We start from the raw sequence: 25,503 nt of genomic DNA on the forward strand, positions 1-25,503 counted from the left end.
TAATTTGCTTTTTATTCATGATATTTCAGTTTGCCTGCACTGTGCATCTTGTCCCTCTATCTCCGTTTCTTCAACAATATTCCTCTTCTCAAGACAATTATCAAATCTGAAACACAAGTGTCACCTTGACCTGTGCCAATCTCCAGCTCTGTGCAAGGACCACTGCAAACTTCATTTACTTCACAAATGATCAGGGAAGACTAAATTGCCTGTGCAGTAGCAGGAATGGTTAATAAGTGCTGACCTATTAATATTATTGAGGTCTCCTCTTGAACAGCCTGTTGATGTTTTATGAAGGCATTAAAAATAGTCTGAGTGCTTGGCTAAGAGGGAACAGCTGCTCTCAGAATCAATGCTTAGGGAATGGCAAGAACTGGCAGGAATTGGAAACTATGCAGTAATGCATATCTGCTTAAAACCATAGTAATGGAGCCAGTTGAAAAAAATCTAAATTAGGGCATTACCACAGAGCATTGTGATGCAAAATGGAGACTCTGGAGATATTTTTATGGACTCTGGAGACATGCTTATTATGTCTGGAGAGAAAATAAACAGCTTGTAGCATAGACACAGAGAGCTCCATTCAGACCACTGTGCAGGAGGGATAGAAGGCTGCAGCCAGAACAGGTCCTTACCTTGTTGGGGGATTTGAGTGGTGAGATAGCTATTTTATTCGGTGTCTGTTGTGTTGTTGTACTCAAAGATGATCCAATGACTCCACTCTCAGAGATGGTTATTGTCTTTGGTGGTGTCCCTGGAGCAGACTGTGAAAAAACCCTACCTATAAACAATGAAGATACCATCAGCTCCAGTTATCCCTGGTCACAGTCACTTTTAAAGCAAAGTTTTCCCTGCCATTTGTGCAATTTATCCCTACTTCTGAGAGTGTATGACCTGACAGGAAGGACACTGGCACTCTTTAATTTAGATTTAGCAACAAAGAAGAAAATAATTGCTGCTATTACAAACAAAAAGACCATTTGCTCAGGCTTAAAAAAAGAGCCGAAATGGACATTGAGCTTTCTGTGCCATTCAGCTGACAATTGCTGACAGCCAGAAGAGCATCCTGAGGAGCAGAGCTCTCCAGTACACCTGCACCACACAGACCCCCAGCCAGCTGGCAGCTTCCTGGGAAAGCCCTGGGCTGCTGCCAATGCCCAGAGAAACTGAGCATTGGTGGGGGACTACTTCCTTTGCAACCTCAGCCATCAAACACCAGTTGGGTTACAGCGACCAAGAAAAAGAGGTTTGGTCTGTCTACAATCAGCTCTGAGGTTTTTGGGTTTTTTCTCTGTTGATGGTTGCCTCTTTCACTGCCTAACCGTTTTTAGTCACACTACCACCCATGTTTTCATGTGTGTGTCATATACTCTCTCTCTCTTTACAATGCCAAAGAAGATTAAACATCAAAAACAGAAGCTCCACATCATGACATCAGTTTCAGGAATATTGCAAACTCCCAGAATGGAAAACAGATTTTTTTTTCCCATACTTTCTAAGTTTCTTTCCAAAGAATGCTTGACCACTGAGCTTTCCTCTGCTCCACTTTGGTTCAGACTCATTTCTGTCATAGCTTCTGTCACCCATTCTCTTGTACTACATTTATAAAAATAAGAAACAAACAAATACCAGCATAACTTTTCCATCCAAAATCAACTGGTGGCATAACAATTAAAGTCAACTGGAACTAACAAGAAAAAGCACTATCCTCATGGCAAGCTGATTTCCTCTGCAGTCTGTGTGCTCTAAAATAACCACTTTTGTGCAGTCTAATTAACAGCACAGATAGTTGCCAGCAGCTGCTAAAGCCACATGCAACCTGAAGAATGTCATTCTGTGGGGAAAAAAAAACATCTAGAGGTTTCAATCCTTTGAGTTATTTTCTTGATGACAGCTTTCCCCTTCTCACTGCATCTCCTTCTTAGCATCAGCTTCCAAAGAGAATCTGGTTGCTGATACTGACAAGTCTTTCCAGATTACAACTTCCATCTCAGTTTGCAGGAATTTCCAGGCAATTAAAAATATTTATCACATTCATGAAAACATGTATAAAAAAAATCAAAACACAAACACAAATGTTACACCTTCTCTAAAGTGATGCCAGCCTCTCAAAGCTGGCAAGCTGTGCTGGCTGTTTGGAATGGTGAGAGAAAAACTAATATTAAAGATTTCACTCTCAATTAATGAAGCAACTTTACCTCCCAGTGATAGTTTTAGTGATGGCTCAGGCACAGGTGATTTTTCAAAATACTGATTTAAAAACTTCAAGTCATTTTTCATGGTTTTGGGTTGGGCTGTTTGTTTGGATTGTTTTTTTAAACACACAAACAACTCAATCCAAGTATTTATAAGCATAGCAATCTTCTTACAGGTCTATATATTTGGTAGGGAATTTGAGAAATTTGGGGAGTGGGATAGGGAATTGCTCTTTCACCTGAAACACATGTCAGGCTACAGGCTGCCTGCCAACTCAAGAAAAAGATCATGTCCCAGCTCTGTGCCATTCGCTGGCATCTATCAGTGTTCTGAATAAAGGAGACAGCTGCATCCTTCTTAAAACCAACTCAAGTCCCAGTGCTGTAAAGACTTAACAAATTTGTTAAAATACCTGGAAGAGATTTTAGGCCTACTTAGACTGATAAATCTGTAAGCAGTGAGACATCCTTCAAAGCTCTAATGATGAACCCAGCTTCCTACATTTATCTTTTTCAGAAAAATTAGATGCCTAAGATGTTTACCAACAGATACACTGCCATTATAAACAAGGTATTACACTGTGGTTTTTTTCTCTAATTTTGTTGGTGCTTTTGCTGTTGTTCTGTGGTCAGTTGGGCTTTTATTTTTTATAAGGATATACAGAGTTGTTTTCCAAAGGGAAAGACCATTTGTTATTTGCCTTAATTACTTTCCTAGACACTTCTGCCATGGTTATTTTTGAAGTAGGTGAGCAAGTTAACAAAAACAACACAGCTTTATTCACTTTCTTCAAACATTTTTTCTATTACTTGCATGTATTACATTTAAGTCCAACTATAAGCAGATTAAAGTAATGCAAAAGCATGTGTCTCCCTTTCCCCTTGTGTATTTATAAAATGTTTCTGAAAATACTTTCTGTTCATCAAGTAATCTTTTCTGTGGCTCTGGAGTATTTTTTTCCCCTCCCCAAAATTCATGAAGAAAAAGTACCTTGCAGTAAAAGCAACTCTACAATTACCAAGATTATTCTAAATGAGCATAAAGGTACCAACAGCTGCATTTATCTGCTTCTACCAAAAAAGTTCTCTGATTTTTGTTTTGAATTGCTTGAGGCACTTTGACAGAAACTACAGTAAAAGTGTTGAGACAGAAGAATTTCTACAACTACCATTTCTTTGAAAAGCCTTTAAAAAATGGCAAAGCAAAACAAGTCAAAGTAGTACAACCTGCAATGACTGGTGACACTTGAGTGGTCTGCCCTGTAACAGCTTTGCTATTGATTGGTTTTGCAAATATCAGCTTGGTGATCACCGGGCCAGAAGTTGGGGTTCGAGTCTTCTTCGCAATCTAAAAGATGGAGGAAAAAAAATCTAAAGTAACTTGAGCATTTTGGATCTAAATTATCGTATTGTTAAGTACATTAAAAAATAAAAAGGGCAATACTTGCACACATAATTAGAATCTTGCATTTTATCTCCACTTCTCCTTATGGCAAGAACTAGGAGATTATCCTTGACACTTCAGAATGCCAGCTATCAAAGCAGGATAGCCAAATCCCTCTCAGCTTTTTCAGAAGATAGCTCTCTGTGCAAATATCTCATCTTCAAGATGCTGAAATTATTTCTTACGTATGGTTGGTCTATATAAAAACGTCAAAATTAAATGCACAACTCTCAGTATTCGAAGCTTTAAATGAAGTCACTTGATTTTCAACCCACCAGGACAAAACTTGTCCCCAGTGATTTAAATATGACCACTACTGCTCTGAAACCTCTCTTGACCATGTGACATAGCAGCACACTTGTTTTGCAAATGGGGAAAATGCTTTCTGCAACAGTTTCCCAAAAGTACATGGATCATCAGTGCCTAAAAGTTTTGAGTACTCACTAGCCAAGAACAAATCAGTTGGCTACCTCCAGGTAAATGGGGATCTATTTTCATACTGCAATCCAATCTCCTGAAATGCAGCTGGACCAAGAACATGTGCAGCAATTCAATGACAGATCACTTCAGCTTGAAATCTTCATAAGCAGGAGTATATAGTCTGAAAAGTTTTAAAGAAGACTTTTCTCCCCTTCCACACTGAGAGAAGTTAACTACCAGCTGCATTTATTCCAACAGTTTTTATACATTGGCACCCAGCTAGTGAATAGCTCAATTTAGAGGCTGACTTTTTCCAAAGACTTTTAACCTGCTGGCTGCAGGGGCTGCCTGTGGATGTGGCCTGAGTCAATGTGAGGAAGGCTGAGTGCTCACATTTACTGAAGAAGCCCTTACAGCTGCCCACCCTACAGGTGAGACACATCCTGCCTCTCCTGCACCACATCCCATAGGCACCAGCCTTCAACTCCAGCAATATCAGAGAGGCACCACATTAACATCCATGTGGGGAGCCACCTTTCTTATTCAAGCAGCTAAATCAGAAATCTGCCTGATGTGATCAGAAATCTCTGATGATACAGAGCTGACAGCTACTTTCGACAGCCTGAGACAGTTACAAATGCTCAAATGAAGCAACTGAGTAGGCTGGGAGTTATGGTTTCCTCCACAAAACCCTATCTATAGAATTTGTTGCCTGAAAACACCTTTTTTTACAACTACATAAGGCAAAAACATTCAAAGTATTCAGGAGCACATAACAAATTCCTCAGCTGCTCCACAAAAAGCACACGTGAGGCTGCCCCAGCTCCCAGCAGCACAGTCATGGCACAGCCAGGGAAGCTGCAGCTCCCTCTGCTATGGCACTGGAGCCCTCCAGGCTGCAGTGGAAAGCCAAGGGCACCTCTGTGTGCCCGAGCTACACCTGGCCAGGGAAGCCAGCAAGGAGCAGCTCTGACACCAGGCACCACCAGAGAATGGATCTCAGTTAAAGGAAACCATGTGCTGCTCCACAGTTACACTACAAGTGCTTCTCAGAGGAAAGCTCCATCTCAGAACAAATATGCTGCTCCTCAGGCACAGGAGGTGCTTTATGGGGGATATACAATTGTCAAGGTGCTAAAATGAAACAGAGGAGAAATAAACCTGTTCTTTTTGGAAATACATTAACTAAAACTGTTAAACATAAGTTGTTTGAAGAAGGAAATTTCATTTGTAGCCCTGCTCATAAATTTAACTCAAAGCCATTTTTAAATCTCAAGGATTCAATTACCTTAGCACATACGCAGCTGATAGATGATCAGGCATTTTATCCGTAATTTTTTTTCTCAGCTTGGACACGCTTTAATTTCTGTTCAATTCTACACCTTTCATCTGCTTGATTTGAGATTTCTGTTTTAAATTAATCTTACCCTGCCATAAGGTATTATTGCAACTCAACTGCTATTGCTTTTTCTCTGAAGTGAGAGCTAAGTCTGGCTCAGAACATGAGGATTCAGCAGGAACAGCCAGCTCTGGATAACAGCAGTTGTTTCCCAGTAACAGTCAATAAATGTGCTTAAATGACTTACATGAATGTGTGTAAAATACTACTGACCATTAACATGAAGTATTTCAGAAAAAAACTTAAAAATTCTAAAATAACATGTCAACACAAGTAACCCTGCTTCCCTCAAACTCGACTTGCAGTATCCTCCTCAAATAAATTTTCCCCTGCTTTTTAGGTGAACCGTTTGCCTACAAAGAGGGAGATCTAATAAGCAAGTGAATCCCCTTGGGGCTTAGGAAACAGCAAGACAAATGTGGTTGGTTATAAATGAGGAACAGCACTCCTGGCCCTACCTGCTGCCAAGCAAGCATTTCTGAGGTTTATGGCATGGAATAACCCCAGCTACCAGGGAGAAGCCTCTTGGCACCACTGGGAAACTCGCTGCCCATTTCAGTAAAGACTGGAGAAGCCAGAGGAAATAATCAAGATGCCCTTTGGTACTTCAGAATGGACAAGTTCTCTGGAGCACTCTGCCATTGCCTGTACTGATCACAAGGAGCTTGGCATTATTCCCCTGCCTATGTAAGCTAAGCATGCCCTCTGCAAGTTACTTTGAGTGACATATTCCCTGGAGCAACAAGCTCTTCTGTAGCAATGTTATTATATTTAGGAGCACACACCAGCCTTCCTTCCCCTACAGAAGTCAAGAGATTTCCCTGCAGGCAACTTGACTTCAAGGGTCAAGTTCTGTCTTCCTCAACGCTCTTCACTAAAGATGAACTAGCAAGTTCATATGGCTGGACTTTGTTTTCAGACTCTGTTCTATTTATACAGGCACACTCATACCTCATATTTACAGCTTGGATATCCACAGTCAGCTACCACAAAGGAGCTAATACACTATAAATCCACTCCCTGGATGACCTGTTGGGACCCTGTCCATGTACCCACTCTGTGTCATTTATATTGACATAGCATGAAAAATCAGGGACTCTAGAAATAGAAAAGAGCATCTGAACTTCAGAGATGAAGAAACTGAGCTAGGAATGGGAGTTTGGGGTAAGGGAGTGCACAAGATCCCTTTTCAATGATGAAATAAAGCCACCAAGATGGCTTAGCAGCTGCCTTGCCATGGTAGCAACAATGCTATGGACACTGTTAAAACCAGAACCAGTTACCACACAAAACAAGCACAAAGCAGACTTAACAGGAGCCAGGGTGATATGCCTGGACATCTGGCTCAGGGTCGTGGCAAGGCCAAACTCCTGCTTCATAAACCTGGACTAAAGCAGCAGTGCAGCAGGCACACCACCACTCTTAAGGCTGGAGGCAGGCAGGAGCCACAGGCTGAAAGCAGGATGTACTTGCCCAGCAGTTTTTTTCCACGCATTTGGGGCACCAATTTCAGCTAAATCAGGACAAGCTGCTATAAGGACAGTAATTAACCTCTGGGTATAGATGAGGCCAAAGGCCCTGCCACAATTAACACCTCACAGTCTCATGCATCCAGAACTGTAAGCAGAGGAGTCAAATTCCAAGAAACATTTTGCTGAATTCTACCAATTATGCCTCAGGTGCTGAGACTTCAACTTCACAATTAGATTACAAGATTAGATTAGATGTCAAGGCAATTGAGTGTCTCTAATGATATACAAAGCCTTTATGGCAGTGATCACAAGAACTGATAAGAGCTTTTTGTCATCTAACCTGTACCAGTTCATTCTCAGCACCAAGTCCAAGTCCTGTGCTGCCCTCCATCTGAAACAGCTGATTCACAAGAGATAAATTACAGGAGACCCACAGGGAGTCAGGGAGGCATTCACAGCCTCCTTTTCCACTCACTGAAGGTGTAAGGGGCTCGTTCAGGGTGATGGGCAAAAGAAGCACTTCATTTTCTAAGACAGGGACTCAGGGTGTGGGTTACCTCCCCTGTTATTCAGGGTAGAGCAGAGCCAGAATCTCTCACCCAGCCTTATATGTCACTCTGATACTTCAGAAATTCTCTGCAGGGAAAAGCACTGTCTATGAAGTGCTAATGCAATCATTTCCCCTGCAATATCGGGTGCTAACCTTGTCTTCTTGCTTTTCATTTCTACTTCCTCCTCTCCTTGTGGGAAAAAAGGAACGTCAAGTGCTAACAATTCAATCTGTTTTGCAAAGGGAACCAATGGCTTAACAAAAAGAAACCACAACAAAACAAATTTACCCAAACTGCAATTAACTAGATTTAAAAACGGATGCAAGTCCATTAGTAAGAGCTTCTGCTAAGGAATGTGTGGAATTCCCAATGGCAAATTGAAGGGGTTGATGGCCAAGCCACTGATTTCAGTCACTGACAGCACAAATCATCTCATGCAAGGAAAAGCCACATCACAGCTAAGTTGTTCTCCCCAGTTTCCTGTACCTGTCACTTGGCAGTGAATAATGAAGCCAAATAACAGGAACTGATCTGCTCTTAAAGGTTCCTATGATGACTGAAGTGCAGAGACTTTCCTGAAAACCATAGTGACAATCATTTATGTTTCAAATGGCCATTATTAAATATGTTTCCAGGTATGATGTAGCAACAAAAAAGAAGAAAGTAGAAATTGGTAAAGGAATCATCTGCAACTTTAAAGAAAATATTCAGAATTGATCTTATTCACCTGCCATGAAATACTAATCAAGGAACATTTGGCTAATAAAATTCTTTAAACTTTGTCATTTTTATGTGCAGCTGATTATTTTTAATACTCAGCTTTTTATTATTTTTATTAATTTTAATAATAAAATTAAACTCTTAAGCATACTTAAGAGTTTAATTTCTCATTTTATTTAGACAGTAAAATAAATATTTTTCCATCATACCCTGCATTGAGTTCTACTTGTCCTTCACTTTAAGAAGTCTTATTTTTTATTATTTCTGCCTCACTGCAGAAAGGAAGAAGGAAGTCGCTCACATTTAGTTCTGCCACATAACAGATGAGAATCAGACCCTTTGGGTCATAACCCAAGTCTTTTCAACACATTTTCAGATCCAAGCAGATTCTCTGTGGTTTCAAATATCTCAAGATCCATGCCAGAGATTGGGAACAAAACCTTGAATGTTCAGCTTTAGATAACTAGATTTGAGGCAGACAAGATACACTCTTCTGTTCTGTTTCAGATGCTAGAAGTTTTTATCAGAGAATTTATTTAAACAAATTGAATGTAATAGGCAGAAGCTACTCTTCCATAAAGGAGTGTATACTTTGAATAAACAACAACAGGCATATAAAGTTGAATTCAGTCTTCCTGCAAGTATGTAGAATTTATTTTTGTAAAATGAAAATAATGAGGAAATTATCTACTGAATAGTTCACTTTGTCTGAGGCAAACCCTAAGTTTCTAGACAGTAGCTAGAGGCAAACAGCATAAAATGGCAAACGCATCCACAGATGAAAGCATGGGCTAAGAGCAGCATTGTATTTTTTAAATACAAAGAATAAATGCAAAGGTTGAAAGCAACAGTGTGTCAATCGGTGCAGGCAACAGACAACAATTGCAGCAACAGAACTGGTTTGAAGACGTTTCATCAGCATAACTCATTTTACCTGTACTGTTTTTACTTGCTGGGACTGCAAGACAGAGGGCTGGGCCGCAGTGTTTATCAGCTGACTCCCCTGCGTCAAAGCTGAGACACCCACAACAGGTTTCACTTCTGACCGACCTCCAATGACAACTTTGATCTGCTGGCCTTGTACCTTGGAGTCTCCAGCCTGGGCTTGGGACACGGCCTTCTGCGACTGCGGGAGCTGGCTGTGGGGTAATGCTAAGACAATGGGCTGGCCAGACTTGCCCAAAGTTGTTACAATCAGCTTTTGCCCGTCCGGTTTAATACTCTGACTGCCTATTTTAATATCAGTGGCCTTGTTCAGAATAATCTGATTAGCTGAGATAGTGACAGGGGTCTGAGCACCAAGTTTATGGAGGCCACCTGGAAAGGCAGGCTTTACAGCTGCATTCACATCAGGGCTTGGGGTTGTGGTGGTGGTCAGTGCTGCATCTCCCGAGTGGCTGCTGGGCGCAGGAACCGATTCCGTGGTGACTGTGGCTGTGGTGGTGGCTGAGGAGTCGCTGGTGGTGCTTATGTTCACTATTTCTTCCAGTTCTGTTTCCATGGGAATGGACTCTCCCCCCATGGGCGACGACACGATAACAGCCTTGATGCTGTCGTCCTCCACCAGAGTTATGCCGGTGTCCATGATTTCCTCAGGGAGCAAGCTGTTCACTTCTGCTGAAACCACCTCCATTTTAGTAGCTGTGGCAGTGATGGCCGGAGCAGGTACTGCAATATTTTAAAAAGTTATTGGCTTCCAGAAAACACATCTTTTCAAAGTTTTATGAATAATATTATCAAAGAAGAAAATGTAGTCAATTTTTTTCATACTGAAAGTATTGTGCATGCACAGGAGGGTTATCACGGGAAAAAAACCCTGTCATCAAAATGTGACACACCAAGCTGAATTTAGTCTCTGTAATAACTTATATCAAACCTTTACAATATCATTCACTGAAGTAAAATAAAGGCATTACCAGTCCGCTCTTCATACTCTAGTACACAAAGAAGCAGTATTTCCCCTCTGAAAATATGGGCACAGACATTTAAACTCACTGAAGTATAAAGCAAGAGTTAAACAGCTTTAAAAAAATCTAATAGATGATGATGTATTTTCATACATGCCAACATTGATTACCAGGTTATGTTTCTCAAGAGACTTGTTATCCATACCAGATGTGACATTCTTGTCAAATTTTCTTTTTGGAAATCTCAGAAAAACAAATGACTGTTTAGTGATGGACTTAAACAACCCCAAAAGGTCAATCAACAGCCACCTATCACAGGATCAAGCTAAAGCCTTGCCACTCACAAGATGAAGAGATAATCCCTTGATGCTGGCTATGAAAAGAAGAGCTCAGTAATTTTTTTTACTTCAATACTCACCAGAAAATATAACACACAAATTCATTATTAATTTGAAAGGTGTTCTAAACACAAACACTGTATGAAAATAAAAGGCATTTTATAAGAGCACCCAAATTATATATTAAACAAACCCCTGCAGTGAGATTCAAAGCCAGAGTCACTTCCACTTGAGAAACCTTACGGACATTGCTGGAAATGGCCACACTGGACCATTCCCCTAAAGCTGTATCAGTATCAAGAGTCTGAGAACAGACCAGCTCCATGAGGCATTTTCTGCACTTGCTGACCCCAGGAGCACACTTGGGCCCTGGGTGAGCACACCCTGTGGGTCTGCCTACATGCTCCTGAGTACTAATTATAAGCTCAAGGGGACAAAACCCTTGCAAATTCTGTTTCCTACTTGCTAGGAAAAGCAGAGCTGACTTTTAATACTAATTCATGAGGAAGCATGCCAGTGAAAACACTGACCAAATGCGGGGGTGACATTATTTCCTCTGGAGTTGTTGTGGAGTTTTGTAGAGCAGCTAACTACAGAACAGCTGCATTTCACCCACAAGGTGGAAGGACTGGGGGAAAAAGCCCTGCTAGAATGACAGTGTTTCCATGCTGAGCTCCAGAGATTATGCTGGAACAGTCCTGGCCTCACTGATTGCCAAGGGTGCCACTCTGACCCCCCTCACCTCAGAGTGCCAGCCAGACCAAGCTGCCCTGACACTCAAGAAGCCTGAGCTCTGAAAGAACTGCACTGACCCTCAAACTCAGGGCTCACTTATTGGCAGGCATTTAAAGATACAAAGTTATCTGATGTCACTGCCAGAAATACCTCCTGTGGAAAGCATTTGTCCCCCAGTAACGCCTGCACAGGGATGCCAGCCCTGGTAAGCAGCCCTAGACAAAACAGTCAGCTCTGAGGGACACATTAGTAATAGCATCATATTGCTGCCTAAAGTCAAATAGGTTAACTGCACAGATGATTACTCAAAAGTAGACTGTTTGTGAAGACAGCATATGTTAAGGTCACTAGGTCTTCTGAGCTGTGTCACTTGACTGTCACCTCAGCAACTTGCAAAGGCTTGCGGCTCAGATATTAAAACTTCAAACTATTTCAGGTTTGTTTTTGAACAAAAAAAAATAAACCTCAAACCAAAGCATCATCCTGTTCTATACTGATATGCACACAGGGCTTGAATCCAGAAGTTAAGACTTCTAGTGTCAAGCACAGTCCATGTAATGATTGCCTCCAAGTTTGAAAAGGAGAGAATTATCTAAATTAGACAGTGGGGAAACCACCTCACTCTGTAATTATAAATAGTTTTAGATAATTTGCTTTTGGTTTCCATTTGTACATGTTTTTCCCAAGAAGAATGGCCTTTCTTAGCACCTTTTAACAGTATGATCATAAAATACTTAAATATACCCAAGTAGTTTTATAGTTCATCAGTTATTTGCATTCTTTATCCTTACCATTTGGTTATGTTACAAAGTGGTTAAATGCTGATTAAACACCTATATCTAGCAGAAAGCATACTTATATTAAAATACACAGAGTCAGGCTTTTAAACAGCATTTTGAGTCCAAACTAACCACTGCAAGTCAGAATGCAGAAGAAAAAGAAATATATCACATCTAGTCTGGAATCAGAAACTGAGAAGTGAAAAGAAAAACATTACTCATAGTTACTGTATGAACAACTCATGGCAATCACATAGGAAGATTTTGCAGTTATCAGGTAATTTTAAACTTAGCTTCCATTATTGTATTCAGACTAGTGCACTCAACAGCAAAGAAGAACCATAACACAACCCACTGACTCCATTTCTTCACTGCAGGTTGGACATGACTGGAATAGATACTTGATAGGCAACAATGAAAATTTCAACCTGGCTATACCAGAGGCTGCTGTCAAAGGCAACTTCAGCATCCCTGCAGATTTTTACTTCTTGGTATCTAGCCAGGATTTCTCAACAGTTCAGCTGTTTATTTTTTACTAATGCTTTTATACAGTTTCCCTTTTTCCAGCTCCTCTACTAAAGCGATTATCAACAGTAAAAACGTGCCAACCTCTTTTAAGATCCTAACAGCCTTGAGATTGTCAAGAAAGGGTAGCAAATAGTTTTAACTATTTAAACCCTTGAAAGTTTCCTTCAGCAGCTATGAATACTGAATAATGCACAAGCTCTAACCCCTTGAAAAGATGCATCACTACGTGTTTACTCAAAGCCTGAAGGAAAAAGTCAATCTAGACCAAGCAAGTGTTTAGCTTTAGACTGGAAAACTCAGCAAATATTCTAGGTTCAAATTACTAAACAGATAATTTTAGCCAAAAAATAATGGCCATACAATTAAATAAAGGTTCACTGAAAAATTCATATAATGAAGATTTGTAAACCTAGCTCAGAACACCCAATTAGCCGAACACATTACAAAAATGTTGACAGTATGCTTTAGTCTCTTAACTAAGTCCTGGATCAACAACTCTGAAAAGTAAGGAGAAGGTAGAGGAACAGTAAGGAGAAGGAGAGGAACAAAATCTAGGTGCAGTAAGGAACAAACTGTCAGCTTGAGCAAACTACCTGTGATCATCTTACTCATAAAACAAACGACACCTGTTCTTGATATTCAGGAAGAAAAAAGTATATGATGGTGTAAAGGATAAAGAGGATTTGTAAGGAAGAGGATAAAGAAGATTAGGATTGTAGGCAAAAATACAGAATGGTGTCTGACCGGTATCTGTGAGTTTTGATCTTTTTTCTCCATCACTAGCATGTCACTGCAAAATCTCTAAGAAACTCTGTTAAAAGTATTGAGATCAATCATATCAACATCTTTGTTGAAAAATACCAGAACAGCCACACTAAACAGGGAAAATTTAAAAATCAATTTAATTAAGCACAGTGATGTGCAAAGAAGTAAACAAAATGCAAGACATAAAAATGTCTTGTACTTGACAATAACTGCATTTTATTACATGCAGAAATGTCTCCATTTCACTAAGAATAGCCAACCTTCCTGCCTGCAACCCTGAGCAGTTTGAGTAGAGTGACAGGTTACAAAACCACCAGCAAGGCTATGTACTGCAAGCAAAACACACATTGATAAATTCAGATTATACAGAAACATAATCTGAGACCAGCTTTACACCAACTCTTGGGAAGGTGATGCACGTTAGCAAGGCCATGACAACAGAGCAGAGGGCCAAGGCATTCATCACCACGTGTGGCTGCTGCCCTGGTGGTGCTCAGCCATGGGAACACTCTAGTATAACCTGACAGATCTAGGAACACTGGCCAGACCTGGCAATGCTCATTTTTTAACCAAATTCCCAATTGTCACTTTCACCAGAAAATAAGGAAACTAAATCATTAACAGCTTTTATATGAACATCTCTTGAAGTACAAAACAAACCCACAGCAGCCAAAATCAAAAGCCTCATAAATGCAACACATCTAATGTACCCCTGCAGCAGCAGGATTCTCTTGGGACCAGCAGGAAAATGCAAAGTGAAACTAAGTATCATTGCCAGATACAGCAGTATCTGCCAGCAGTTCTTTAATGCTGGGACAGATACACTTGAGAGTAGCACCCTTAAGGGCCAGCAAGAGCAAATATTTTCAATTGCTGAGCTAAAACCATGCAAAAACCCTTAAAAAAGAAGTATGAAGAAGAACAATGAAGCCTGCCCTCAAGAAAGGAGAGAATGAGGCTGAAAACCTGAGTCAGATGAATGGCAGAAAAGAGTGGACAACCTAACAAGTAATTGTTCACTGCAAGTACAGTGGACTCTAATGAAAATGAATATAAAAGAATGCAGGATCAACAGTTAGTCAGTACAAAAGGGGTAACATTTGGGTTTTCCATAGTTGAGACAAAAATGCACCAACACCATCTCTTCTCTTTCCAATCAAGGTGCATGGTTACATTCATAAAATTGGCATATTTGAACCTTAACTAGCAAAGGTTTAAAAACACAATATATTTCGTTCCTAAGTCCATTCTTTAGAACAAAGGCAAGAACATGAGGAAAATGGGGAAATACAGAATAGGTCCTTGATGATTTAAGTGAGAAGCATGAGATGCTGCCAACCACATTTTAGTTGCTTAAATGCTTTTCAAATTTTTTAGCTTCTGCTTATCTGCTCTCTCCAATCCTGGCAGATATTTAAACTCCTGAAGGCTGCTGAGCTGAAGAAATCCAAGTTTTTGGGACCTTAATACTTGGAGATTAGGCAATTTGAAATGCCCAGCCCTCAAGTGCCAGTGCCCAGACCTTTGTGCCAGGGCAGGGACAGGTAGCAGACCTGTCTGCAAAAGGTGTGCCCAGGTGTTGACCTCCTGCAGCAGGTGGTAGGAAAGAGTTGGATGGCGGCTTCCAAGCTGCAGGAGACAAAGTCCACAGCCAAAGAGCCCAAAACTCCCCCATCAGCACACCCAGAAGGGACAGGGGAAATAATGCTGAAGAATGGAGGCTTCCAACAGCAAGGACTGGCAGGAGGAAGAGACTTCTCTCAAAAGCTGAGGCGCCCCTGCCAAACTGCTTCACTGCTCTGCAGACTGAAGAGGAAACACCCATGACAGCAGGGAAGATGCTGGAGCTCAGACAGCCCCAGGGACCCCCTTTGCCACCAGCAGGGGTTTGGGAGCTCACAGCATGGGAGTCACTTCAGAAACCTGGTTTGTGAGGGACTGGGGGATCCATCTGACAGAGAAAGGAAAGGGATCTTTGTCCATAGTCTGGATGGTGAGGAGGGTTTTAAACTAAAGGTGTCAGAAGAGGGAAGCCAAGGGCTGTGATCTGGAGCAGAGCCTGGCTGGAGGCTGTAGCCAGCAGTGTTCTCCAAGGGGTCAGTACTGGGTCTGCTCCTGCTGAACTTGCTAAATGATCTGGATGAAGGGACAGAGTGCATCCTCAGCAAGTTTGAGGATGATTCAAAACTGGGAGGCGTGGCTAATACATCAAGAGTTTGTGCTACAAAACAGTGAGACTTGGACAGAGGGGAACTTAATGAAATTCATCAAGAGTAAGTGCAGGGTCCTACACCTGGTGAGGAATAATCCCACACACCAGTACAGGCTGGGGGCTGACCTGCTGGAAAGCAGCTCTGGAGAAGGACGTGGGAGTTCCAGGGGAGAAGTTCCATGCAAGGCAGCAGAGTGTGCCCCTCTGGCCAAGAAGGCCAGTGGTGTCCTGGGTGAGTCAGGATCAGTGGGGTCACTATTAGAACTGCTGCCCAGAGAGGCTGCAGAGTATCCTTTTCTGCAGAAACCCACCTAGACACAAACATGCAGCCTGCCCTAGGTTCTGTTAGACTAGATGATCTTCAGAGGTCTCTTCCAACCCCAACAATTCCCTGAATCTCTGAGCAGCTGGAAGCTGCAACAATTTAAGTACAATCCAGTGGAAACACTGTATTGCAGTAGCAATTCATTCACCCACTTTTCTTCCTCTTCCTAATCTTCCAGCTCTTGGGATGGAGTGGAATAAAAGCATGTTGCAATTATTCAATCGTGGAACAGTCACTAAGCTCTCCATGCTGCTATAATTAACAGATAATAGTACAAAATATTGACAAGGACACTTAAAACAATGAGCACCCACTCCTGCCCAAAAAACCCAATAGACAGAGGAAGAGAGAGATTATGTTCTTTGCAGACAGGTTGTAAAGAAAAAAAAAGTTTTCAAAAATATTCGTGTCTTACTGTCTTCAAAATAGAAAAGTTGTACACAAATGCATCTTCTTCCTTCACCACAACAGCTGCTACAAATTCACTTTAAGACTCAGCTATCTTGTGACCTATAGCTGTTTTCTTCACATCAAAACTATTTCTCACATAGAAGGAATCTCAGCATGCTACCACAGAAATTGAATTATACACCAAGTACAAAAGCAATTTTTACAATTAAACTAACAAGGACCTTAGAAAGAGTACATAACCAGAAATCCCCATGAGTCAGAGCCTTTCAGGCAAAATGGAAGGTAGAAAGAAAAAGGACAAAAGCTTTAACTAAGTTTTCAACAAAAGCAGCATGTCATACAAATTGCAAATGGTTGAATTACATTGCATGTACAAGTGAGTGCATTGTTTCCTAGAAAACTAGCATTTCAAAACACTGGGATATCTAGTTCTGGATTGGACAACCCCCTTTCCACCACAAGAAAATACTACATTGCCCAAAGGTACTATCTATTACAAAAGCAGATTATTAAGGAAGAACATTCCAGTTGTTGAGAGGTACTGAGCAATATTACTGAACAAACACAACAAAACCCCAAGCACTCACTCAGAGTCATTAGTTAAAGTCTTAAACACTTGCTGCTTGTTTACCACACACCTCACTCACAGCAACTTTCAGGAAAGTAGTGGAAACAACATTCCATGCAGCAGAATACTTCAAAGCAGTTCAGACTGCCCTCTGTAATGGGAAACAATGTTCTACTTTCAAGCAGAGCTTTAGGCAAACTAAAAAAAACCCAGAAACTAAAAATAAGAACATTCTGCTTTGTCCTTCCCTTGATTTGCATGCCAGATTTAGTCATTTTCAAAACATGCCATAGCACAAAAGCTGAAACAGAACTGCACAGGTGCTACAACCACTAGATACATTCTGAAGGTGTTCACTACAGTGAACAATCCAAATTCTGGGTTTGTGGATTCTAGGGCCCTTACATTTAATCAAGCGCTTCTAACCTTATGTCCCATACAAACTTTGTATGGAAGCTTGGGTTGAGACCAAAAGTAGAAAACCTTAAAATAACTTCAAGTAATTTAATTTTTTGCCATGTTTAGTAGGCCAATAGTAAGGCATTACAAATCTAAAGCTACATTGAATAAACATGTAGTGAACTTAGCCTGACTGATAAAAAACCAAAAACCAAACCAACCTGAAATGTGAGGAGTACTTATCACTAGGCACAAAAAAATGCAGATTTTTGTTTTCTATGTACAACTTGAAATAAAGGTCTTGCTCTCCAAACTCCAGACACCCCTTGAATGTGAGACTACAGAAAAATTCAGAAGACACAGCAATATCACACCAAGAACACTCTAAACTACAAGTGTGAAAACTACCACCATAGGCTTGATATCGAGTTCCCCACAAACTTTTAGCAGGTGTTATCATATTGCACACCCTTAAGATCAGGCTTGCTGCCAGCAATTTCAGCAAGAGTACATTTTAGAGCTGTATTTATGAACAAGAGTTCATCACCACAGAATCATAACCTACCAGTTTTGCTGAGACTTCTAGCTGGGAAGCACAATGATGATCCAAGTGCATCTCACCTATACTACACTAGCACTGCCCAGTTAGGTACAATACATGAAGTCCATTCCAACTGAAACAAACCCCCCACATGACACTGATTTCAGTGAAGTATTTAATTTCAAAAAAATATGCTAAAATGACAGAAAATTTTGCCCTAAAAGCTTAATTCCTTATGTGTCTCATGCAATCATGATCTTTTTCAAAGTTGGAACACCACAGCGACGAAAACCAGAGAAAAGCCTTAAGACAAAAAAGTGCCATGCTTTAAAGGTAGTGCTGTCAAGATTTGAACAGCAGCAAAAGCTGCTATGGCCACCACTGCTTGTTAAACTTATCTAGGTTGGCTTTCTTCATTTTTGACTCAAGTGGAGCATTAAAACAAAATTACAGATAGCCCAAACAGTTAGTTTGCAGTGATTTGCAGGAAAACATGCTTCTAGCTGCAATCTCAGCAGTTCTAGTAACTTTAAACATGACAACACTCTAAAAGTACACAATATATTGACTTGTAGATGGGCTGAACTAAAGATAAATGTTCACCTGCAGGAAACCAGAACTACATTCAGATTCCCTCGTTCAGAAAAATCACTATTAACACCTCCTTCCCACTTCAGTCTCTAGATAAAGCACCTTTGTATTCCTTTTGGGAAAACTTACTTAAACAACTACGACTGTGCAATAGCTGACTGATCTTTGTGGAATGAAATTTCACATTAAGATTTTGAGTTGAGATCAATTCAACAGGAGAAATAGGAATTTCTGTGGAATCTTCATCCCTGCTCCAGTACCATGTGGGTCCCTTCAAATGCAGGCTGCTCAGACCTCTGAAGTCTCATGTGTTGTAACATGACAAGTTGAAGAGCTTCTGAAACACAAACTTGTAAGTTTCATCAGCTGTAGGTAAGAAAACCAACAGCCTTGAATAAGCGCTTCAAAAATCCCCAAAAACTTACGGAAAGGACTAGCCAGAAAGAAACATTTCAGTGACTAGGACTACACTGTATCTCTTACAGCCTTGGCTTCAATACGCTGAAAGTGACACGGCAACATATGGACACTGTATCTTACTCCACCCCTGGAGAAGCTTTATTCCACACAACATGCCAAGGCCACTTAGGAAGAAGAGCTCTTTGGATGCACTCTCCATGCTGCTCACTGGAAGTCTGTTCCAGTGTCCAATCACTCTCTGGGGGAGGAACCCTTTCCTAATACCTAAACAAGCAGCAGGACTTGAGAAAAGCCCCAAATCTGTCCTTACAGGATACCCTTCCAAATTGGATTTTCATGCCAAACACAATCAACCACCCGTTGGACAAGTCACTACTACATTGCCTGAGTTGATACAGATCCAGAATGTTCATCTCCTTCTCAGAATTCCTAAGTGAAGAAACAGTATGAAAAGCCTTAACTGTATTTTTTCATGCAAAAAGTTGTTTGGCTTTTTCAATGTAGCAAGATCTAGCTCTTTATTACATCTAAAACCAATTTGTGTTTACAAAAGAAGCTTTTGCCAACTTTTTTTTTTTTGACACCTTTGTCAGTTCATAATTTTGAGGACTGGAGATGAACAGTGACTAACATATGACAGGACAGTGGAGCTGACCTGCAGCCTGGCAGGTTCTCTGTGTGACTCAGCTGCCCTGGTTCATCACTGCACAGTGAGCAGCACCACACACCCACAAAGAGCTGGACACACCTGAACCAGAGGCTGTCACTCTGTAAATTCACCCACAATCCAGCTCAGGACACACACCCTAAGTGCTCTGTGTCAAACTGTAAAGTCCACTGAAACCAAGCCAGCAGCAGAAACAGAACTTGAAAATAACTGTGGGATGTCTTTCTGCAAAATTCTATAGCATCTGCATTTATCAATGTCATTAAGAATTTTTGTTAAGAATCCAGGACATTCAACTTGTCAAAATCTTTCATTCAACCTATTTCTTTTTGCTGACATAACACAAAAACTCACCTTCCTGTTCAAGAAAGAATGAGTTCTTATTTTTCCCAGTCATTCCAATAGCGACAGTGAAATCTCACAAGTAGCCTCCCTTTTGCCTATTTTCTGCTTCTCTGCTGTGGAAATCCAATTTTTTTTTGTCCACAAGAAATGAGAGTGACAAACTTTGCCAATATCACTGACAGCAAAACTGAGTACAGCCTTGCTGGTCATTGCAGGGTAGCCAGTTCACAGCACTGGCACCAAAACTAATCTCTGCAAATGGAAAAACACCCACTGGTCATTTAATGGTCCAGGCATTCTCCCAGCAAGGAGAAAACTAATTTTAAGAAAATGCATATCAGCACAAGGTTCATAGTTCCCAGAGATTCTTGACTGCCTGCTAGTGCAAAGGATTTAGAACATCTACTTATGCAAAGTAGTATCAAGTCACACTTTAGGAAGTGAAGATAACTTATTTGCTTAAGTTGATTTCAAGGGGAAAACAAATAAATCTTAGAGAAACAAATCCTTTTATTGGGTCATTTTATAAGCAAAACAAACTAAAGAACAGGCTAGGTAATCTCCTTATTTGCTGTGTTCTCTCATCCTTTTTTGACAAATACAAACAAGCACATCAACTATTCCAGGCAACTGAAATTCACAAAGAACAACACAAAAAAAAAAAATAGGAAATGCAGTTCTTAAGAAACTATTGACACCAGATATGCTTTCATTCATTTGTAAGAAAAGCCTCCACAGAAGGGTATGTATAATCAAGACTCACTCTGCTCCGCTGGCATGTTGTCAAATGAAAGAGCACAATTGCACGTAGGTGATCTTGCTGTACTACATTTCTCCTAATTAACTGCCATTCTTCAATTTTGCTATTTTTCCAATAATGGGGAAAATAGTGTCATTCATTTTAGGCATTCCCCATTTTCTTACTCTCTCTGACACTCCATGTTTTATCTCTAAAACTGAAAAGTTTGTTTTGTCATAAAGCAAAGAATTACAAAATCACTCAGCACTGTGTTTTTTCAACAGAGAGGCTTTTGTTTAAGCTTACTGAGCTAGAGATGCTTTAACAAAATGCGTGTCATGAAACCAGAAAAAGATGAATCCATGAGAAAGCTATGATTAACAAGGGTAAGTGGAAAAATTAATCATCTAAGACCACAAACTCACCATGTTTGCATATGTAATAGCAGAGTGAAAGCAAATAGTTTTAACACAGTAACAAAATAGGTATGTGGAAAACAGACAAAATAATTTCCATTCTCTTTCCCAGTCTCCACATAAGACAAGTCATGCAGGCAGTTTGTCTGCATGCTTCCCAGAGGATCATGGCTCTAGGTTTATCAAATACAATACCAATGGCAAACCATAGCAAGGAAAACATCTCAACCTCACTCCTTATCAAATGCTGAATACATAACCAGGGTAAGTATCCAGTCTTTTCTCCAACAGTTACATGGAATACTTAAGAAAATACCAGGTGTTCTTCTACCACAAATTAACCATCTATAGTCACAAAATAGTTCCCAAGGCAACCACAATTCCCTCAACCAACGCACAGCACTCCCTTCCCATCACTCTACATTCTGCTAAGTGACTGCTCACTGCCTGAGACACCACACAAACAACTGTGTGCAGCAGATCAGAACAATGGGCAAGGTACACAAATTAGCAACTCCTACATGTTTGTCAAGTGATATGTACATGAGAATTTTATATTACACAGTTGAGGGTTTTGGGTTTGTTCCATTTCTTTTCCATGGGAAGATTGCTTAAGTTCATGTTTCCACTGCCATATTTACTATAGAGGTGCTAGGTGATTTGTTTTTAAGACTGGGGAGAGAAAAAACCAACAAACCAACTTTGTCCACATACCAGCTATGAAGATCCTTCTTCCCTCGGCAATTTCTGAGTAATTTAGGCTTCCATTACAATTTTAAAAGGAAAAGCAAATCTAAAAAACCTTACATGTCAACGAACTGACAATTATACACTAATAAAACAAGCACCTGCTACAACTTCCTAAGATTCAGTGTGAGCAATATCCTAGCAATACCTTCATTGCATGGTTATTTCAAACAGCAGCATTTGCAGCTCTGTGTGTACATCAGCAGCAGCATGACTTTCCCTATATTTCAATTCCCCGTGTGTATTAAACCAGCACTACTGCTAAAGGTCTCCTGTCCACCTTTGGCATCTGCCTTTTTGTTTCCACCCATTTTCCCTCCTTGTGTTAGAAACATCTGTATAACTGCAAGGGCAGCCCAGATAAAGGAGCCAGGCAGGAGCAAAGCCATCCAAACCCAACTGCAGGTTGTCACAAACCCATTTTCTCCATGCCACTGACACTGGTGTCCAACCCAGGAAGAAAACTAACCCACAAAGTAGTAAACAAATTCTGGTGAGTCAGTGTGCTGAGACAGCTCTGTTCAAAGTCTGTGAGCACCAGAGCAGCACCAAGGGATCACACCTGAAAGACTTCTCACAGGAACAATAGTTTCACCCAAGTCTCCCTCTTTCTTGTGCAAGAACATTCTTTTCCAGACTTCTAATGTTGTCAGGTGAGCCTAGTCACAGGCTGTACTGAAAGCCACATGCTGCTTATCAGCTTTCTGAGCAACTGAGGAAACCAAACTATTCACATATAAGGCCTAGCAAAATACAAACCTTCGAAACAAGAATTCAAGAAACATTTTCCATTTATCTTTGGAGGCTCCAGAATCTAAGAATAATAATTAAAAACCTGAAGAATCCTGAGTGTACTTCCTAGGTACTTGCTATGAAGGTGCCCACCATACCCTGTGCACAACCTCTGCAGGACATTAGGATGTGCTTCTCACAGCAGGTGTGTGTTACCTCTATAGCACCTATAGAGAACAAAAGCACAATCACACCAAGGGATAGATAAGGAACCACAGTTTGTTGATGAAGCAGAAACCAAAACATAACCCCCCCATCTACCTTAGTGCCCCCTGAAAACATTTTTCAAATAAAAGTAAGAGAAAATAACCCAAGGGGTTCTGACAGTTTTTCCAAATCTAAAATAAATTCTATAGCAGTGTATGAGATAACAACATCTCTAAGATTGAATTCTGACATCACCCTTCTTATGCACCTGTGGTTAGCAGCTACTCCACCTGAAAGCATTTAAAACTCCTCAAGAATTCTGACAGAACTGTTCAGAACATTCAGTTCTAAACGTGGACATCAAAGTATAAGCAAACCAAACATCAGCAGATAGTTCTTGATACGTAAGCTGAACAAGCAGCCTTGCCTAACAAATTGCTAAAGCTTACCCCATCACAAGGAGCATGAAGTACTTTTTTATCCCATTAGGGAGCCTGGGCTGTGTTTCCAAACACACTTTCCAAGCCAGCCTATAAGATTGTTTGGCCTACAGAGCAATACAACCACACATTTCTCTCTAGGTTGGTGCAACTCAGTACAAGGCATGTAACTAACATGTAACTCAATGACAGATATGTAAATTGGATGTCTTGACAAATAATAATTTAAAGAGAAAAAAAAAAGACAAGTCTAATGCATTTTATTTTACAAAAAGATTCCACTAACAGAAAAAATATATTCAGTTGATAAACCCACTATTCTTCTTGCCTCCAATAAGCCAAAAGCTATAGTGAAGAAGCTAACCACATACTCAGTGATTCAGTAACTTGCTACTGCCAGTTTCACGTAAACATTACTAAGAACACTTCAAATTATTTCTCTATACTCAGTATTTCCTACAGTAACTGCAATATATTTCAAGGAACAGTTCAGAAGAATGAAACCAATGAATGGTAATTTAAATATCAATCCTTTCCTCACCTGACATCTTAAGTCTGAGAGCTTTCCTCCTGATTACAGTATATTCCAGTGGGCAGTTTCATGTGCTCTCCATGCCACAGGGCTTTCCAGAACCCAAATCCTCAATATCAAGCATCACATAATTAGTACATTACATGCTTCAAAGTTAATATAATTAACAAATAATTTAAAACATTCCAAATACTGATATACCTCATAACAAGCAAGATGGTGATAAAAAAAGATGGGACTATTCCAAAAGATGGTCTGGCTACGTTCACAGAATCATTAAGTTGGAAAGGCACCCCTGGAAATGATCCAGTCCTACCTCCCTGACAAGACAAGGCCATTTGGAGCAGGTGACACAGGACCATGGTCAGGTGGGTTTCAAATGTCTCCAGCGAGGGAGACTCCACAACCTCCCAGGGCAGCCTGTTCCAGTGCTCTGCCATCCTCAACATAAAGCTCATTCTCATGCTGAGGTGAAGCTTCTTGTATTTTTCCTTATGGCCACTTATCCACATCCCGCTGCTCAGCACCACCAAAAACTCTGCTACCATCCTCTCGGCACCCATTTCTGAGATATTCATATGCATTAATGACATCAGTCTTCTATTCTCTAGACTAAACAAGCCCAGCTCCCACAATCTCTGTTCATACAGGAGATGCTCCAAACCCCTCATCATTTTCGTGGCCTCCACTGGACCCCCTCCAGGAGCTCCTTGTTTTTCTCGTACTGCGGAGGCCAGAGGCGGACACATTCCCTGGGGTCTGTCCCCAGCCGGGCAGCGCGCTCGGGCCACAGGTGCGCCCAGGCAGGGGCTGAGCCGAGCAAGCACCGCACCCGCTCCGCGGGCACGGCCGGAGCGAGCATCCCGCTGACACCGCCGCGGCCGTACCCGGCACGGCTCCCCGGGAGCGACCCGCTCTTCCCGGCCGGCGCACACCGCCCGGGCCCCGGAGCCGCCCGACTGGCTGTCCCCGGGCCGGGCAGCCGGGCCCCGCCAGCCCCGGGCCCGGCGCGCCGAGCCCCGGCGGCCGCGGCCCCCGCGCGGTGCGGCCAGCGCGGCCGCTGCCCCCGCGGCCCCCGGGCCGGCTCTCACCTGGCGGGGGCGGCCCGGGCCCGTCAGCGCCGCCGGCCGCCGCCGTATTTCGAAAGATCCGCCATTTTCAGCCCGTCACCGCCGCTCCCGCCCCCGCCGCACCTGCCCCCGCCGCCCCGCCCCGGCGCCGCCCCCGAGCCGCGAACCCCAACCCCTTCCGCACCGGCGGCTCCCGCGCAGACCCCGCTCCGAGGGGGAGCCTGGCCGCGCCGCGGGGCCGCCGTGACCGCGCCGCTCCGCCGCGGCTCCGGGCGCAGCTGACCCCGGCGAGCGGCGGGGCGGGGAGGGGACGCGCCGGGCGGGCACCCCCGCGGCGGAGTGGCGGCCGGGACCGACTGTCCGCGCTATCCCGGAGAGGCCGGCGGAGCCAGCCGGGAGCCCGGCCCGCCGCGGGGAGAGCGCCCGGCGAGGCCCGGCCTGTTCTTTACCGGCGGGAGGCGGCTGTCAGCCGTGCCCGCGCCCCCTTCCCTGTCCTCCCGCCGCCGCTTTCCCGCCCCTCGCACTCACCGGGCGGGCGGGCGCTCTTCTCCTCCCTCCGCTAGCGATGCCTCCGGCCGGTACCGACGCCCCCCGGTGCCGCTCCCAGCGGCCGCGGCGGCGGCGGCCGCGCCCGCGCCGATCCCGCCGCCGCGTTTGTTCAAAATCACGCGCCCCGCGCCATTCCCCCGCCGCATCCCATAATACCGCGCCGCCCTGGCAACCGCCGGCGCAGCGCCCCACGCTTCCGGGACCGCCCCGCCCCGCCGTCGCTTCCGGGGCCGCGCGCGGGCACCACCCGCGGAGGAGGAGGAGGCGGCGGCGGCCCCGGCCTGGCCCGGCCCGGCCGTGTCCCACTCGCGGTGTAATTCCCGTGGGATAACCCCGTGG

At 42.6% G+C, this 25,503-nt stretch overlaps 1 protein-coding gene across 3 annotated transcripts in view; it reads right to left on the minus strand.

Moving 5' to 3' along the window:
* LIN54 (lin-54 DREAM MuvB core complex component) overlaps positions 1–25,202 on the minus strand; it is a 40,747-nt gene extending 15,545 nt beyond the window's left edge. The window contains exons 1-5 of one of the 3 annotated variants that reach the window (XM_054290197.1): positions 24,637–24,687; positions 23,555–23,654; positions 9,136–9,869; positions 3,423–3,543; positions 636–781 (exon numbers count right to left, since the gene is read on the minus strand). In XM_054290197.1, coding sequence (XP_054146172.1) covers positions 636–781; positions 3,423–3,543; positions 9,136–9,869; positions 23,555–23,561 — 1,008 coding nt within the window. In that variant the 5' untranslated portion in view covers positions 23,562–23,654; positions 24,637–24,687. Of the gene's footprint in view, positions 1–635; positions 782–3,422; positions 3,544–9,135; positions 9,870–23,554; positions 23,655–24,636; positions 24,688–25,143 lie in introns of those variants that run through there. The other 2 variants (XM_054290205.1, XM_054290214.1) reach the window with 2 other exon arrangements.
* Positions 25,203–25,503: the final 301 nt, after the last annotated feature.

The sequence above is a fragment of the Melozone crissalis genome, unplaced genomic scaffold (assembly GCF_028551555.1).
Source record: "Melozone crissalis strain CALT ecotype California unplaced genomic scaffold, PUWL_Pcris_2 ptg000006l_1, whole genome shotgun sequence".
NCBI classification, from domain to species: Eukaryota; Metazoa; Chordata; class Aves; order Passeriformes; family Passerellidae; genus Melozone; species Melozone crissalis.